This window comes from Gallus gallus, chromosome 13, assembly GCF_016699485.2.
Source record: "Gallus gallus isolate bGalGal1 chromosome 13, bGalGal1.mat.broiler.GRCg7b, whole genome shotgun sequence".
Taxonomy (NCBI): domain Eukaryota; kingdom Metazoa; phylum Chordata; class Aves; order Galliformes; family Phasianidae; genus Gallus; species Gallus gallus.
Genome location: NC_052544.1, coordinates 16,324,427 through 16,341,061, shown reverse-complemented (window position 1 = coordinate 16,341,061; position 16,635 = coordinate 16,324,427). Strand labels below are relative to the sequence as shown.

General features: G+C 49.7%; 2 protein-coding genes across 2 annotated transcripts; both read right to left on the bottom strand.

The window, feature by feature from the left end:
- Positions 1-6,584: 6,584 nt before the first annotated feature.
- Positions 6,585-8,551, bottom strand: KK34 (interleukin-like). Its single transcript, NM_213585.2, has 4 exons — positions 8,330-8,551; positions 8,214-8,243; positions 7,340-7,465; positions 6,585-6,927 (listed from the first exon to the last, which is right to left on the bottom strand). The coding sequence occupies exons 1-4, from the start codon at positions 8,483-8,485 to the stop codon at positions 6,736-6,738; spliced, it is 504 nt and encodes a 167-aa protein (NP_998750.2). The 5' UTR covers positions 8,486-8,551; the 3' UTR covers positions 6,585-6,735.
- Positions 8,552-12,760: 4,209 nt separating this feature from the next.
- Positions 12,761-14,656, bottom strand: IL3 (interleukin 3). Its single transcript, NM_001007083.2, has 4 exons — positions 14,496-14,656; positions 14,374-14,397; positions 13,752-13,913; positions 12,761-13,512 (listed from the first exon to the last, which is right to left on the bottom strand). The coding sequence occupies exons 1-4, from the start codon at positions 14,622-14,624 to the stop codon at positions 13,411-13,413; spliced, it is 417 nt and encodes a 138-aa protein (NP_001007084.1). The 5' UTR covers positions 14,625-14,656; the 3' UTR covers positions 12,761-13,410.
- Between the last annotated feature and the right edge of the window lie 1,979 nt (positions 14,657-16,635).

Here is a 16,635-nt window from a genome sequence, read left to right as displayed (position 1 = left end):
TCACTTCCTTTCGGGTTGGTTCTTTGCAGGCTCTTTCCAGTGTTACGCTCTTCTATTTCTACTGCACCTGTCCTAAATTTGAAGACAGACACTGGAGTAAATACTGGGCACTGACAGCCCTGTACACAAAATGCCACAGATGTGCTCTCATGCCAGAAAGAAACAAAACAAACTACGCACACTGCAGCCAGAAAGCACATGTAAGCATTGCTTGCTGCAAGCACCGGGGCTGTAAAGAGGTTCTCAGTTTGCCACGTGTGAGCAAACACCTCCCAGAAACAGCAACATCCAATTTGAAATACATGAAGTGAAACTGAAAGCAAATTCCTCCTTCCCGAAGTCCTGCTTTGTTGCATGTGAGTGATTCTCACCCCTTTGGAGCAGCGGTCGCTCTGCTGCTGCCCCTTGAGGTGTAGACATTACAACTTGCACTACGCAATGTACACTTTTCCATAGGATGAGCCATAAGAATCAAGTTACTGCATTCTGTCTGCATGGTAAGGTAGTGAAAGATCCTCATGAAGAGGGGAAAATATAGAAGTGGCTCTGTCTCCTTGGCTCGTTCGTAGTAAATATATTTCACACAATTTTAGCAGCTTCTGTGACTTGTGGGGTAGGATTGTGTCCAGCTGATGCCTGGGAAAGCTCATCTGGTATCTGTAGGGTTTGGTGCCTAAGAATAACCAGTGCCACCATTCCTGTCAGTGCAGCCTGTGTCCCCTTGTGCACACTCATTGCCACCTGTCACAATTCAGAGTGAGGCGTGCAGGGTGGGGGTCAGTGGAGGTGACACCCAGAGCCTGAGGGATGTTGGAGAGACTCGTCCCAAAGCGGGAGACAGAAAAGTGATGGGTGTGCTTCATGCCGAGGGACAGAAAGAAACACCGTGAGCTCGTATGTGCTGCTGTTTGTGCAACACTGCTGAGCAGCAGTGAGCTCAGCTCCAGCACAGGGCACCATCCGGGTGCTTCCCTTGCCAAAGCCCAGGTGATGCAGTACATTCAGGAGTGAAGGTCACAGCTCTGACCTGATGTGAACACTTCACAGGGAGCCCATGATGCAGAGCTGGTCTGAGTCACCACCCACACACACCTGAAACCTGGGAGATCAGAGCAGCAAAATGAGCCAGAGCTGAGTTCTGCTTCTAGCAGATGGTTTTCCCAGAAGGCCTCACACACCTGTGTGCCTGGCCCTGGGGGCTGCTGGGTTTGCTGGTAGCAGAATGCTGTGTGCTGCTCCTGCTGGGACACTGAGCAGTGTGAGGGCTTCCTTGGGGTGCTGGCAGAGGGTGTTCTGTGCCCACCTCGCAGGGCTGCGTCTTCTCCTTTCCTGCTGCTTGTTGCAGGCCTGAAGCAGAGCACCTGAGCCAGGTATTGGGATTACGGTTCTACAAAAATGGGGTGGTAATGATGCTTTCAAGAGCTGATTTTTGTTCTAAATAAATCTACCTGGCTGCAAAGCAGCACTCGGAGAAATTATTTGGAGACAGCTGCAGTGCTTTTCTGAGTGGTGTAATCCTCCACAGGTGCTTTGAGGTAGAGCAGCTGTTAGTTCTGCAAGCAGCAGTCACGAGCAGACCTCTCCATGCAATGTGGATTGCTTGTAGGCATGGAAGCACCTGAGATGCTGCATTATTAAATTGGTAGTTATAACTTGAAGAGCTTTGGAAATAAGGAACAAGGGCTACAGTGCAAACAGGTGGTGCCTCATGTTGCATTTTAAGGCTCTTTACTTGCAATTCAGAAATGCTATTCTCGTTGGGAAGCTGCAGAATTGGAAGAGCTGCAGCTAAGGAGAGTTCTGCAGAACCAAGATGCCGGGCTGAGTAACAGTAGGACGAGGGGTGCTCTGATGAGTCATTTGGATCCTGCCCAGACTGCAGACAAGTCACCTGCAGGTCGGGAAACTGCACCGTGCTTCCTGTGGGCTGCCAGGGCCGGGTGCTGCGGGATGGGGGACACAGCAGATGCACGGTTTTGTGCTGGAGCTGTGCAGGGTGGGGATGCTACGAGTGATGCTCTGTGCTGGGGCTCAGCCTGTATTTGCTGCATGCCACGGTCCTTTGTTGGGAATGCAGCTGGGCTGTGCAGGAAGCTGAGGCACAGCGATGACCACTGCGTGCACTCTCAGCTCCTGCTGCTCTTCAACCACAGCCTTATCACGGGCCATGGTCTGAGGGAGGGTGCTCCCTGCAGCTCACCCTTTCTTCTTTATTGTTGTAGCTATTGTTCATGACTTCTCAAAAGCTGAAATATATTGTGAACGTCTCCCGTTGCAGACTGCACCCGTCGGCATCTCCGTTCCTGTAGCATCATGAACACAGCAGCAAAGCCAGGAGGTAAGTGTCTTTCCGTGATGCAACTTGCTGATGCAGTGAGGCGGCCTCTGACCAGCGGGAACACGGTTTGCACCGGTGGTGCATTTTTTTCCACCTTTTAATCAAAATAAGCAATTCCTGGATGGCAGCATTTAAGCTGAAGTAGAACAGCCACTATTTTGTAGTGTTTGACATTGAAGTGGGTTCTGGGGTCATTGCTTTAAGAGAACTCAGTGTCTGAGTTCCCAGGGTGGGCACAGGTGGGTTGGTGCTGATTGCTGGGGATCCATTACTGAAGGGGCAGCAGGGCGCTGTGCTCCCTGTGCTGCTGCTGCTGCCCATGCAGGCGGGCTCAGACTCCCCGTCATAAGGGCGGGGAAGAGATGTTTAATTGGCAGTAAGAATTAAAATCCTTCTCATGTGGAGCGTATCACGTGTAAAATATGCATTAAGGCACGAGAGCCCAGCGCTTATGGAAGTTGTTAGAATGGAGATGTGCAGTTGCCAATAATATCAGATCCAGATTTCACTTTTTTTTCTGATTGCCTTTGAGAATACGCAGAGTTTTGTGCTGCAAAGTCTGGATGAAGGTTCAAATAGCTTAGGAAATTGCATATGGAGAAATAGGGTGAGCTCAGGACTGTTCCTGAGCAGGACCAGACTGGGTTTCTGCAGAACTGAAGCCTTTGGGAAATGGTTTCTCTTACACTTCCCGTAGAGATACTGGTGCTGGCGGCCGTAGTTCCTGTCTATGGATTTCTGATGGAGTGTTACTGCAGATGAATGATTTAATGCTTGCTATTTCTTCCCCCGACTTTTGCTTTTCTGAGCACGGTATTTTAAAATTATTTTTCCATTCTGCATGATAGTGCTAATATTATTAGAGAAGGCTCTGGTATCTCTGAACAAGAACAGGTGTTTTATCCCCTGCAGCTCATTGCACTCATGACTCGAGGATGTGGCTAACAGCTCTGTCTTTAAAGAGAAAAACAAAGCTTGAAATATTTCTGCAGTGATAGATAGGTACTGTAACCTCAGCTCCTGTTGTATTTCCTCACTCTTCGATAAAGGCATGGGAAGGGAGAAACTATTTCAGTGCTGAAAGTGTCTGACTGTGCCTTCTTTGGGTTAAATCCTGTGGGTTTGGCACTATCTTCTTCCTGCTGTGACTTCACTATTGCTTTCAGATTGCCATGGTGTGGTAGATGCTATCAGCCATCCCCCTAAGTGGGCCTCTTTGTTTTTCCAGAGAAGTATTGATACTAAGCACAACCTGCACCAGAGTTTCTCAGCATATCTGCCCAGCTCTGGTTGCTCTCTCGTCCGAATCCCACGTTAAGTGATGGCCACGTTAAGGCTCAGTGTGATTCCCTGCAGCCCACTGCTTGCTCTGCTCTCACCAATCACTGAAGTGGTGATGTGGTGCGCACCCCTAAAGCAGGGCTGGAGGAGCGAAGGAGGGCTGCTCCAAAAGTGTCATTTGCACCAGGAGTCTGATTCATCTGCTGGAACAAAAACTTGTGCTGTTACTTGTTTCTAGTGAAAGCCGTGAGAGCTCTCTGTAATGTCTGAATACTACCCTCCTTTCTGATTTCAGCTGCTGTGCATGGTTGATAGGGATTGGTAGCACGAGATGGGCGCTGGGGCATGCAGGTAGGGCAGGAGCTGTTGGGTGCATGCACTGAATGACAGCATGGGCACCCAGGTTGGTGCTGGGGGCTCCTTCCTGCAGAGCTCTGGCAGCCCCCTGGCCGTGGGGGTGGGCACCTGGCTCAGGTGGGACCCGATGGCCACGGGACCTCAGGCAGTGTGGGTTCTGTGCTCCCAAGCAATGATTGCTTTGGGGTGGGCTGGTGTGAGAGGCCACCACCTCCAGCTCTGCATGTCCCAGTGCCTGCCAGGCTCAGGGTGAGCAGCGGGGCCCCCATCCCAGTGTCTGAGAGCTCACACGTGGGACTTGGAAACCTCTGGAAATCAGGTTGTGATGAAAGAATGTGAAACTACTGCACTGGTTGGACCACCTTAAATGTCTCCTTTGCAATTCTGATCGGAATTCTGGTCATTTGCAAGTTGAGGTTAAGTTACTGAGTGTTCTGTCCACAAGCGTTGTGCAAGGAGCTTGGATTTCGCCCTCAGCAGAGCTGTGGAGCTTTTTCTGGGTGGTCTATGAGCAAAAGCAGAGCCTGTTTTGGGTTTTTTTTTGTTTGTTTGTTTTTAGCAAGCGATAGCAATTTTCATTGTAGAAATCACCTGTAGAAATCACCTGAGTTCATGGAGGAAGGCGTCTGGATAAGCAAATTCTGAGCACTGTGATCTGCGAGGGGAGGGGTGGCCTGGCCCTGTGGAATGGAGGGCTCTGTGTGAAGGGAACACCTATGGGATGTGTGCTAAGCAAGATAAATGCGTTCATAAAGAGGAAACTGTTGCTTCATCCCCGATCTCTCCGTTAGTGGCCAAGACTTAATTCAGACTGTTTTTCCTTTCTGCATTGCTAGGCCAGCAGCTGGATGTGTTGAGAAGTAAACGTCAATATGGAGATAGTGAGCTGGAGCTTTGTGTGGGTACAGTGAGTGGGTGGCTTGGGTTTTACCTCTGTATGGACTTAAAGCAAATATGAATCATGCTCGGGGCTTTCTGGTAAGGTCAATGGAATATCAGAACGCCATTGCTTCTGAAATAAGGCCAAGCATTGTGCTCAGAATGCTAGCAGTAAAATTAATGTCGATACTTCGGAGGTAAGGGCAGAGTGGGTTCTCAGAGCAGAACCCCAACGTGGCTCAGCAAAATCAGCTTCAGGAGGTGTGCAATGGCACTGCCAGCTCCTTGAAATCGTGGGCTCCTCCACAGTAAATGCTTTCTATAAAAGCACGGCGACTGCCAGCCATTGTGGCCCATATGTTGAGGGCTGTATCTGCCTGCGTTTCTGTGAGGTTTGTGATTCTTGGAAATAGTGACTGATACTGCTAATATGGAGCAGCCCTTTGTGTGCGTGTTTGAACAGACAGCTTCAGGCACTTCTCAGGTTTGATTCTGTTCTTTCTCATAGGGTTGGACAGGAGTACTTCTGTTCATCTCTAGGCTGTATGAGCCAAAGTAAGCATTCTTCAGTTACTTCCTGTTCTTTAAACAGAAGTATTTCCTGGGATAGCAGTGCTGCTGGGTGAGGGAGATGCATCTCCTGGAGTAAAGCACTGGAATTATAGCAAGTTTGCAGGCAAGCGGCGTGAAACAGTGATTTCAGGAATGAGAAACAGAAAGAGAGCCACTTGAGAAGTGGTTTGAATAAAACCTACTGCTTTTTGAAGTGTGCTGGAAGGTGAGGTGGAGCCAAACTCGTGAGCAAATTCGGGTATTGCTCAGAGTGCTGAGTAGTGCCCTGTGAGGCAGGTTGAGTGCTGGCTGTCCCACCGGATGTGCATCACTTCTTATCGGCTTTCAGAGGTCACTGCGCTGTGGGTCTTCCCATAGCAGTCATTGTGCATTGGGCACAGGCAGCGCAGAGAGCTGAGCTGAGACCCACAGTGCAGTCCCAGTGGCTGTTTTAACACGGAGATGTCCAACAGTTTGGAACCTTCCGAGCATGCTGGAGAAACACTCCTTTTGCACAGAAGTGTGGTAATTCAGCAGCTCTTCTGCTTATGTGACATAGATTAAAAGAAGTTGTTGATGTCCCATCCCTGGAGGTGTTCCAGGCCAGGCTGAATGGGGCCCTGAACTGGTGGGAGCAACCAGCCCATATGATCCCTGAGGCCCCTTCAGCCCAACCATTCTGTGTTCTATGTTTCTAATGCTCAGTAAGATGCAAACATCACTTCTGACATCCCACTCTGCACTGGGTACTGTCTGAGGTTTGGTGGACATGTTCTGGATAAATATATGCTGAAAAAACTGAGCAGAAGCTCTTCAGAGTGTGTTGAGATGGCAACAGGTGAAGTCTCCAGGTTAATTTGGTCATATTCCTATTGAAGCTTAACGCGAATACCACCAACAAGCAATGACTTCAGCACAGGGTGGGCTCTGGTGGTGCCACATCTCCAACGGGGCTGCGCTGAGTCCCATTGGTACCCACTGAGCATCTCAGTCTCTTAGCCCTCATCTCCACATGGAGACCCTTCCTGTCCCACCTGACACACGTTAGAAGGTCAGGGCTGTGTTTCCTGCCCCTGTGTGCACAAACCCCAGACCCAGCACCTCTCCCTGCATCCCAGGTGCCTCAACCACGTTTCATATCTGATAACTGCAGGCAGTGTAAATGATGACACTTGGCTGTGCGTGGTCGATAAAGTTTTAATTGATGTCTTTGGCTTTCAGTCACTTACTTGCATTAGCTCTTAGCACAGATTCATGTTTTGTGGAATCCCCTCTTTTCCCCCCATCTCCAGGCAGCCCCACTGCTGCTGTAGGAACTGCTCTTACAGCTACTCTCTGCAGTACTTCTGCAGCAGAGAACAGCTGCTTTCGCTGCTGCCAACCAGATCCGACTCATCCCTCACGATGTTCCTGCAGTTGTTTGTCCGGATGAGCCATTTCAAGAATTCCTCCAGGTTGCTTCTGAATTTGAGGAAATCTGCTCTGATCTCTGTGCAGGAATTTTCATGGGCTGATTTTTTCTAAGGAAAAAGTAGAGACTGATGCAGGAGTTACAGAGGCATTCCACCCCAAAGCTCTGTTATTCCTCAGGGCTCTTTAGCTGCCTGGGATGAGGTTCCACCCCCATGCCACTTCCCACCATTCTTGCAGACCAACAGTGAACTCAGCCCTGGCTATCATAGAACATCCCAGGTTGGAAGGGACCCATATGGATCATCAAGTCCAACTCCTATTTGTACCTCCAATCTCCCTCATAATATCCGCGTCCTGGAGATACTGGGGAGCCTGGGAGGCTCCGTGTGGTCCCAGCAGCTCTGTGCTATCTGAGGGAGCTAACAGGAGACTGAAGCAGATCAACAAGCACAGAGAGCCTGGGCAGATGGAGAACTGCAGGGAAATGTTTGAAGCTACCACTGAATAGCAGAACCTTACCTTCAAAATGGAGCAGTTGTTTCTTAGCTTTGTCATATCGCTTTTAACTATCTTCATACACGGAGATTCCAACTTGTCTAGCTGTTCAATAAACTCATCAGTGTTGTTACAGGCACAGTTTGTGCACTAGAAGGAAAAAAAAGCAAGGGAAAGAAAATGGCATTCTGGTTTGTAGGAGAAAGTTAATTGTCCATAAACCGTCTTGAATAAATCACCTACAGTTTTTCTCTGGAGGTATTTCTTTGCTATACCTTCCCTTAGGAGTACGTAAGTGCGGTATTCATAACTATTACAGCCACAGATTCTGCAGAGGCAGTGCTGCTGTTTCTGTCAATGGAGAATTTGACAACTCTTGGAATTAAGTTCCTTCTAAATGGGAGCGTTTTGTCTTGGATGTAGGATGCTCATAGATAGCTACTCCAAGCAGTTTTCCGTGTATTGCATCATTTAGTGAAAAGACCTTACAAACGTTGCTGAAAGTGTCTCCTGAACAGCATTAAAAAGAACACAGAGATACTGAGGAGGATGCACCATCTATGTCTGAGAGCTGTTAGAATGGGATGCTAGCCACATTCAAGCAATTTTTTGAACAATATGATGTGATATATAGGGAAAGCAAGCAGAGCACTCAGGGCTGTCCCTGAGCCAGCGTTGGGTCTTCGTGGTGGCCCTGTGCCCCTCCTGGGCCAGGTTTCTGAGTGCAGGTCCCCCCTGCCTCACGGCTCACAGAGCTGTGCTGGAGCCCAGCAAGCCCTTTGCTGCCATTGGACACGCTGCCTTCAAATGTCCCTGGAGTATTCCTCTCAGTTATACAGTAAGTTGGTAAACCGTGAGTCCACCTGGCAATAAGAAATGAGAAACGGCCGCTCCTTACCCTTATGCAGGTCGGCGTGGCGAGCTGCTTCTGAAAAAGACAGAAATCTCCATGTTACAAATTGGAAATCACCTCAAGAAGCAAACCTGGTGCAGGGCAAGTGGAAAGGGGTTTACATCTAAAGATGCGTCCTCATTTTCAAGTAAGCAAAGCATTTCATCAATGATGGCAGATTTATTCGTGCTTGGCAGAAGCGGTACTTCCTTCGGAGGCAGACTGTGGCTGGACGCGCTCCAGCCGCACAGCAGCAGCAGCAGCACGGATGGATGCATCTGGAAGGTGCTGGACTGGAGGCTCGGATCCCAACCTGGAGAGCACGTTGAATTCAGGCTCCTCTCTTCTGGCGGATGCTGGGCTCGCTTATATAGAGAAGCTCAGTAAGGGCAGGATGTGATTACTGTCTTATCTCATTTACAAATCGATAAAGTAGAAAATAGGCGACAACATGAGCCTTCGAATGAGCAGCATATCTGATCTGAGACGGTTACAGATTAATGGTCCTGTAAACTTCCTAGAGCCTCTAACCCTGGGGGCAGTGCTTCTATGCAAGCGGGAGCCATACGGGGGCACTAATGTTGTGCAAGGTGCTGCCAAAGCAGGACTTGTTAATGCCCAAGGAAATTATTCTACTTGGAGTAACACAGTGGGGAAGACCGTTGTTTCCCATCAGAGGAGACTGCATCCTATATTGCTGCATTTTATCCTGCTTTAATGGTTTGAGCGCCTCTGTGGCTGATGCCAGCTGAAGATGGAGCCCTCAGGAGCAAAGCGATTGTCTGCAGTGTGACCTCAGCAGAAATGTGGGAGCAGAGGTTCATGTCAATGCATAGCCCTGCCATTTCTGATGGGAAATGTCTTTTCTCTGACCTGTCAGTAAAACAGAAGGTCCTTTGTTCACCATAATTAGTAAGAGTGGGGAGCAGAACTTATCTGGACATCGCTAATTTTTCTGACAGTGCTGTGTGAGTCTTCATTCTCAGCTGTCAACTGCAGCTCAGCATTCTGGGGGAGCTGTCTATAGAATGGATCGTTTGGCTCATTGTATGGCCCTTACACAGCACTTCACGGGGGCAGTTTTGGCGCTTGGTTTCACTTGCACTTGTGAACATGTGAGCCAGGGGGAAAGGGGCTGGAATGAGGTGGAAACTGCAGCAGTGCTTGGGGGGGTGTAACAGGGAAAGGTGGGCTCAGGGCAGGGGAATGCAGGAGGGGTTCACCTCCTGGTAATGCGGTGTTGGGAAAGCAGAATCTTCAGAGCAATTGGGGAACCAGAGCTGAGGTAGCTCTGCAATCTTGCAGCTCTAAAGGAAAAAAGTCATGTAACTCGTTCCATGCTGGGAGGAAAGGGATAGTATGGTTCATACAAGGAGTGGCATTTGAGGGAGGCTGCGGTGAGAAAACACTCCTGGCCATGGAGAAAAGTGAAAGTATTGGTGACCAGCACTGGAGCTGCCAAGTGGAACAGTGGGAGACATTGATGTCTGCCAGCACAGCCCCTGCTGCCCCACTCCTTGTCTGCTCTGTAGCAGCTCTGACTTCAGCTGAGAGCTGTAAGGAAGGCGTTTTGCAATGGCAGAAGTGAGCTTGGCAAGTGCTGTTGGGACAGGGTTAGCGCAGAGCCAGGCTCTCAGCTGGAGCACATCAGTGCAGGGCTTTGCAAATATCCTCATCAGCCTGTGCCAGCAGAGCGTCTGGCCCAAATAGGTCCCACGTGTTCCCTTTCCTTCTCTAAATCTGTTGGATTTTTGGAGGCAGTATTTCAAAGAAAATGCCTGCTGAAGTGCAGGAGTGGCAGGTTGGTTTTACTGGAAGTGATTAGGGAAATCCTTGCTGTTGGTTCAGCCCGCATTTTACTTTGGAGAGCTCTAAATGTAATAAGAAATTTTGAGGTTGGATGGTGTTTTAAGCTCTTTGTCTATATATGTTTTGGATTGTCCCTACTAGAAAAACACATAATTGCACGTTCCCTTTGTTCCCATCACTTTGCTGCTCGCTTTCTGCCGATTGGCAGAGTGGGTGCTGCTCTCCTCCAGCACTGTGTGAAGGTTCTCCAGCAGCAGCTGTATGGGAGGTGCCCACCAGCTCTGCCATGGTTCCCCTCACTAAACAAAGTTCTGAGTCATTCTCTTAAAAAAAAAAAAAAAAACCACAAACTTCAGCCCCACATTGCTCAGGAAATGGCTCCTGGCCCCTCACTTCCCCACCAAGGAGCTCGGGCTCTGCAGGCTCTGGCTGTCCAGCAGCTTGGGGTAGAGGTGATTAAAATGAGTCGTTGAAGAGAATGTTTAAATGTGCTAAGATGGTACAGTGAACAGTGAGAAAACCAGTGAAGGTTTCTCTGCTTTCTCTGATGTAAGCTTCAGAGCCTCCTGGCAATGGCATGGAGCAGGAGGTGAGGGCAGGACCTGCATCTCCTTTGCCTTTCCCGTGCTTTGGTTGGATGTTTGCCCCAGAGGGAGCTGCTGACAGCTGTTCACTGCTGCTGTGTTCTGTATGAGGATGTAACAGCTCGACCCACAATGTGCAAGACACAGTGTGGGCTGCATCTTCAGCCAAACCATTAGGCAAATACCAACACCAACTAAACCCATTTTCTGAAACTTTCACGCCAGATTTGGAAGCATCCTCTCTCATCCGCTTGGAAGGACCACCTTGGCCCATCACCAAAGGGAGTTAAAGCTGTTAGAGAGAAGCACTGAGATGTTATCAATACAACAGTGCTGTGCGTGCCCATCCCATGGGATCCTGTGTCTTGCTCTGCTGGTGCCGTGTGCTGGCTGTGGCAGGAATCGCCTGATCCTTAACCTCCCTGTGGTCCTTGGTTCTTTGTAACAGGAGGATGCTCTGTACCAAAAACGTGATGAGAAAAGCTGTTGGCATTTGTAACCATGTGAAGACCTTCTGTGGTTGCCAGTGGGGAGCACTGCGAGGTGGGGGAAGCAAGCACTCACAGCCCTCCGAAGTACAGCAAAACCACAAGTGCCTAAGGTTTGGTGTTTGCGCACAGAGGTTGCAGCATTCCCGGAAGGAGCGGCAGGACCCTCAGGCACACGGTCCCTTCTGCAGCTTTGTTCGCAGCCTCTCCGTGCTCCTCCAGCCTGAGCCTCTGCAGCTCCGTGCACGGTACCGCGGGGCCCCTCCTCTCCTCCCTCCAGCCCTCGTGTCACGCTACGGGCGTTCGGCAGGAGAGGAGTGCCGCCTAGAGAGCAGCCTGCGCCAGCAGCACGCGCGCCGCTGGTATTGCTGCTGCTTTATTTCCTGCGGAGCAGCGCTTGCCAAACCTCAGCACGCACCGACTGCGATGCATCAGCCTCAGCGAGACGAGTGGCATGCTCTGGGAGCTCGAAAAGCCGCGCTGGGGGGACCTGGTTACAGCGCTAGGGATGGCAGCGGTACATGGAGAGGCTTTCGATGGGCAATAAGGATGCACCATCGGGGTGTGGCTGTGGTCCCCTTGGAAATAACTGGAGCCCTTGGCCACATCTCCCCACATTGCACCGGACTGTGGCCCCTCTCAAAGCACCACTTCCCTCTCTGGAAGGCTGTAAACGTCCTTGCTTACAGTGTTAAAATCACATCGTCTTTTTGCATCCATTGGGTTTTGGCTACCACTTACTTGGCTTGGAGTCAATCCCATTGCCTGTGTTTATTCCTCATCTGGCACCACTGCACTCAGTGGGCTGCACTCCTGCAGAACGAGTGGTGTTGACATGGATCACCAACACTGAGTGGCTTCTTCTGAGCACTCAGTACTTTGGTAGCATTGGCTAATGATATATTCTGGAATACCTTTGGGATGTGCAGTGGTAATGACACCTTTTGGTTTTCCCCCTGTTCACACTCTGTCTGCCGTGTCTGTCCCTCCGCAGCCCTCGAGAAACTCCTCTCCAGTGGTTACTAAAAACACCAGCAAACCGTTCAGATGTGTCAGCTCCCTCTAGAGCCTTCTGTGGGCTGTGGCATTCCCCGGGCCTCTTCTGCAAGCAGCGATCTGCGGGGCATTCTGTAGGCACGAGTGCTGTTGCTGGAGATGCCCTCCCTCAAGCAAAGCACTTAGGAAAGCTTTCTCCAGATGTGCAGCAGTAGGTGGTGATGATGGGACTGTGAAATAATGAAATTCCAGCAGGAAAATCCCTTGGAAGGAAGGTATGCGTGCGATGCTCCGTAGGAATGTGGGTGCAGCTGTGGGCTGGGGCTGCTCCCATCCCATCCTGCCCCAAAGGAGAAGTTCACCACGTGTTCTCTTTCTTCTGTGCGGATGAATCTTCCTGAAGACAGAACATCCAGCCAGGGGGAAGGTGAAGGGCTGCAGTCAGCTGTCTGCCCCACAGTGCACAACGGAACAGCCATATGGGCTGATTTCATCCCAACTGGAAAACAAATGCGGTGATTCATGGTGTCCGGACCCTACAAAGAGGCATCAACCATCTCTAAAGCTGCCCCCCAAACTGCCAGAACCTCATCATTAGGAGGGACTGACGTGATCAGCCCGGCGTTTTCCAATCAAGTGTTCCTTAAATCACCATAAATCACCACAAAGGAAATGATGACAGTTACACATTCGTGCAAGAGATTTATTTTGCATAGATCCCATTAGAGTTTGATTACATTTCATAGAGTTCTGCTTGCAAATTTCCCAAATATTTTACTGTACGAATTGCATACGTGATGTCTTGGCAGCACTCGGGTCTTTGAGAACAAGCAGTTTGCACCTCAATTTTTCTTATATTTTAAAGCAATTGTCACTGCCTTTACAGCACAACAACGTTCTTCAGCTCACAGAGGCACATTGGCATCATTTAAAAGCAACCATCCCATCCTTGGAGGAGAAAGTTCTCCAAAAATTGCAATCGACTCTCCTAAAAAGATGCAAAATTGCACTGAACACATCTGGAAGCTTCGGGTGCAGGAACAAAGCGCTGACCCCAATGTGTGGCGAGGGATGGGGTGGTACAGAATGGTGTGCGGGGAGAGGGAGTGAGATCCACGGGGCTCCTCCCCACACACCAATGGAGTGAATTAAACAGTTAATGCACTTCTTCATCATAAAAATAAATAACTTGGAGTTCCTACCAATAAATAGAATAAATATGAATAATTAGAGGAATAAATAACATCTCCCAGGAGCTTTGCTTGTCAATGAGGATGTGCAAAGGAGGGTGCGCGGAGCTCCACGGCATGGCAGGCTGCTCCACAGTTATGACGTCTTCTTTGAGACACCATACATGTTCAGGAACTTCAATAGTTCTTCAAAATTCTTGAAAAAGTCATCGCTTTCCATTGGCTCCCAGTTATGTATCTGGGGGACGGACAAAGGAGAAGAGTCAAACCAACGTAATTTGAACATGTGAGTTGTATTTTGTTTCTCGACTGTAGGTAGTTTCGTTCTGTCTTTTTTAATACCATGAAGGCACCAAACCAGGAGGCAGCTGTGTGCTTTAGCAGTGCACACGTTTTGCTGCTGCCTGGACAAACACTGGGATTTGTACCAACTCAAACCCCACAGAACTGTGAGCAGAAAATCCACCCCGGACCTACCAGCCACCCGGTGCAGTTCTTCCCGGTAGAATAGATTTTCTGGAGATTCCTGAGAAAGTCTTTCTTTATCTGCTTTTTGCTGCTTTCCAGGGCCCTAATAAATTCTTCCAGGTAGGTGACTGCATTCTCTTCCCCTTGCTCCATCATGAGGATTATATTATTCTGCAATAACAAAGCATAGTCATTCCCATCTTTTCTGTACCGCCTCTTGGAATCACTAAGGTTGGAAAAGACCTCTCAGATCGCTGAGTCCAACCACTGACCCATCCCCAGCGTGCCCACTGGCCATGTCCCCAGTGCCTTCAGAAGGGGCTCTGATCTGCCTTGTGATAAGAACGAGAGCCAATGTTGGTGGAAGCAAGCTTCTACACGTGGCTCTGATCAAGGCAGCACCTGAGCATTGGTTTTTCAGGGGAAAGATTTTGCCTTGAGTGAAGCCCATAGAGGAGCAACCATCACAGCCCATTGGTGGCACGGTAGCCAGGGGACACCTCTTCCGAGAGCATGAGAGCATGCCAAAGGATGGGCTCTGCCAACTGCCAGATCCTCCTTCCATCTCCAAAAGCACATGGCCACATCATGGGCATGAAGCATTGCAATGTGAGCTGAAACATAACCTTACCGGAGGTATGGCTTCATTGCTGCCCTGCAAGAGATTGTTAAAAAACCACATTAGAAAATGCTCCACCAGAACAAAAACTCAGGCGTGCAAAAACAAAAACCAAACAAACAGAACAGGCGAACCTGTAGTTTCTCAACATCTTCAATGACTTCTGACAGGGAGGAGGTGCTGGGGCAGTCCTTGTCCAGCGGCAGGGGGCTGGGGCAGCTGGGGGCCCAGCAGGACAGCAGCAGGCAGAGCAGCAGCAGCATCGTGGCGAGGCACTGCACTCCTCTCGTGGGCTGGGTATGGCTGCATCCTGGCTTCCTTTTATACGTGCGCCGTGCGAGGAAATGATTAATACCTCACCACAAAGAAGCTCAAGTTGAAGGCGAGAAGTCACCTGTAGAGTGGAAGCTGTTACTTTCTTATCTGAGGGGAAACTACATGTGTTTAAAATAAAGACTCCCCCAGAAGTTCAGTGGCTGCTATGCAATTCAGATGTTTGAGCCCATCTTGCTTTCAGAGGCTGAAGCAATTTTATGATGCTAGAAGTATTGGTACAAGATAAAGCTACCTAAACATAACCCAGACCTTCATGCTTACATGTACTCTATTTGTTATTATGATCACTCAAAGTAACGCTCATTTATTGCCCCTCTGTTCTGCACTGGGAGACCTCACCTGGAGCGCTGCATACAGATGTGGAGTCCTCAGCACAGGATAGACACAGACCTGTTGGAACATGTCCAGAGGAGGGCCATAGAAATGATCCAAGGGATGGAACACCTCCCCTGTAGGACAGGCTGAGAGCTGGGGCCGTGCGGATGGAGAAGAGAAGGCTCCAGGGAGAACTGAGAGTGGTCATTCAGTACCTAAAGTGGCTGTAAGAATGGAGGGGACAGACTCTTTAGCAGGGTCCGTGTGGTAGGACAGAGGGAAACGATTTCAGACTAAAAGAGGGGAGGTTTAGATTGAATACTGGCAGAGGTTGCCCAGTGAGGCAGTGGTGCCCCATCCCAGGTCAGGCTGGAGGGGCTCTGAGCACCTGATGGAGCAGTGGGTGTCCCTGTTCATCGCAGAGGGATTGGATGAGATGGCCTTTAAAGGTCTCTACCAACCTAAACTGTTTTATGATTTTATACTTCTCCCTTAATTAATACTCTTAGTGCTTCACACCACTCACATTTACAAGCTGGTGGGCTGCACGAGCCCTTCTGAAAGCAGGCATGGGGTGCAGGGCAGCCTGTCCTCCCTGCCTGCACGACTCTGCTGCTGCATGGATTGGTTTCCTGCCTTGCTGCAGCCCCCTGACACCGCTTCCCCACTTTCCCTGCAGTCAGCAGAGGGACATTATCCCGTAGCTCAGGCTGAGCCACTGCGCTACTTTGGTGGTGAGCAGAGGAAGGCCAGCTCTGCCTCAGGCCAACAAGGGATTTGCATCCATTCAGTGGGGAACACCCATCCCCATAGATGCTCATCTGCTTTCTTTATAGAAAACTCTCTTTTGATTGTAAAGAGTCCACGGAGGCCATGCATCACTCACAGTGGGAAGCAGAAGCACTGACTCAGCCCTCTCCTCCATTTGCTCTCCTAGAGAAAGGGTGTCTATGGCTCTGTGCGTGGCCTGCCCTGCTGAGGTTGGTGGGGAAAAAACAGAGCGTTTCAAAGGGAATTCACAGCTCTCAGGTGTCGTGTGGATGAGTGTACATTCTGTGCATTGATCATAGCCAGGTGTGGAGGAATCTCTTTCCTTGGAGAAGGCAGTGGGAACTGATGCTCATCTCACACCTGGCTGAAGAAATGAGTCTCTGCAGGAAGGGCAGAAGGGAAAGGAGTGGGCAGCACAGACTTTTACTGCTGGAAAAAAAAAAGAACCGCTTGGTTGGAACCCCACCTTGTTCTCTTTATTCTTTTTATAGCAGCTAATGACATGCAAATACATTCTTAGATTGCAGCCAGGGTGGAAAAAGAAAGACCTGATAGCATCAGAAAGGAGGATGGAACTTGCGGTGTGCTGTACGTACACCTAGGGTTGGCCTCCAACACGCTGACTCATTTGCAGACATTCAGAACAGAAACCACTGTGGCCACTCTGCTCATCTCATGGCAGGATCAGAGCTGACCTTTCTTTCCTTTCTGCAGCACAGGGATCGCTTCTGCGGGATGTTGGGGGCGCGGGGAGTTCCCAGTAGCACTGCAGCCAACCCCACCTCCGCCAAAAAATTCGGGCAGGATTGTGTGAGGGTGACGTGGGGCTCCAATCTGATTTCACCGATGTGA

What these genes read in the sequence shown, in the direction of transcription:
- KK34 (NM_213585.2), bottom strand. Translation starts at nt 8,485, where the DNA reads ATGCATCCATCCGTGCTGCTGCTGCTGCTGTGCGGCTGGAGCGCGTCC. An exon ending in ATGAGGACGCATCTTTAGAT is followed by an intron (nt 8,244 to 8,329) that starts GTAAACCCCTTT and finishes TGTCTTTTTCAG; the next exon opens with AAGCAGCTCGCCACGCCGAC. An exon ending in ACAACTGCTCCATTTTGAAG is followed by an intron (nt 6,928 to 7,339) that starts GTAAGGTTCTGC and finishes CTTTTTCCTTAG; the next exon opens with AAAAAATCAGCCCATGAAAA.
- IL3 (NM_001007083.2), bottom strand. Translation starts at nt 14,624, where the DNA reads ATGCTGCTGCTGCTCTGCCTGCTGCTGTCCTGCTGGGCCCCCAGCTGC. An exon ending in AAGATGTTGAGAAACTACAG is followed by an intron (nt 14,398 to 14,495) that starts GTTCGCCTGTTC and finishes AATCTCTTGCAG; the next exon opens with GGCAGCAATGAAGCCATACC. An exon ending in AGAACTGCACCGGGTGGCTG is followed by an intron (nt 13,513 to 13,751) that starts GTAGGTCCGGGG and finishes TCCGTCCCCCAG; the next exon opens with ATACATAACTGGGAGCCAAT.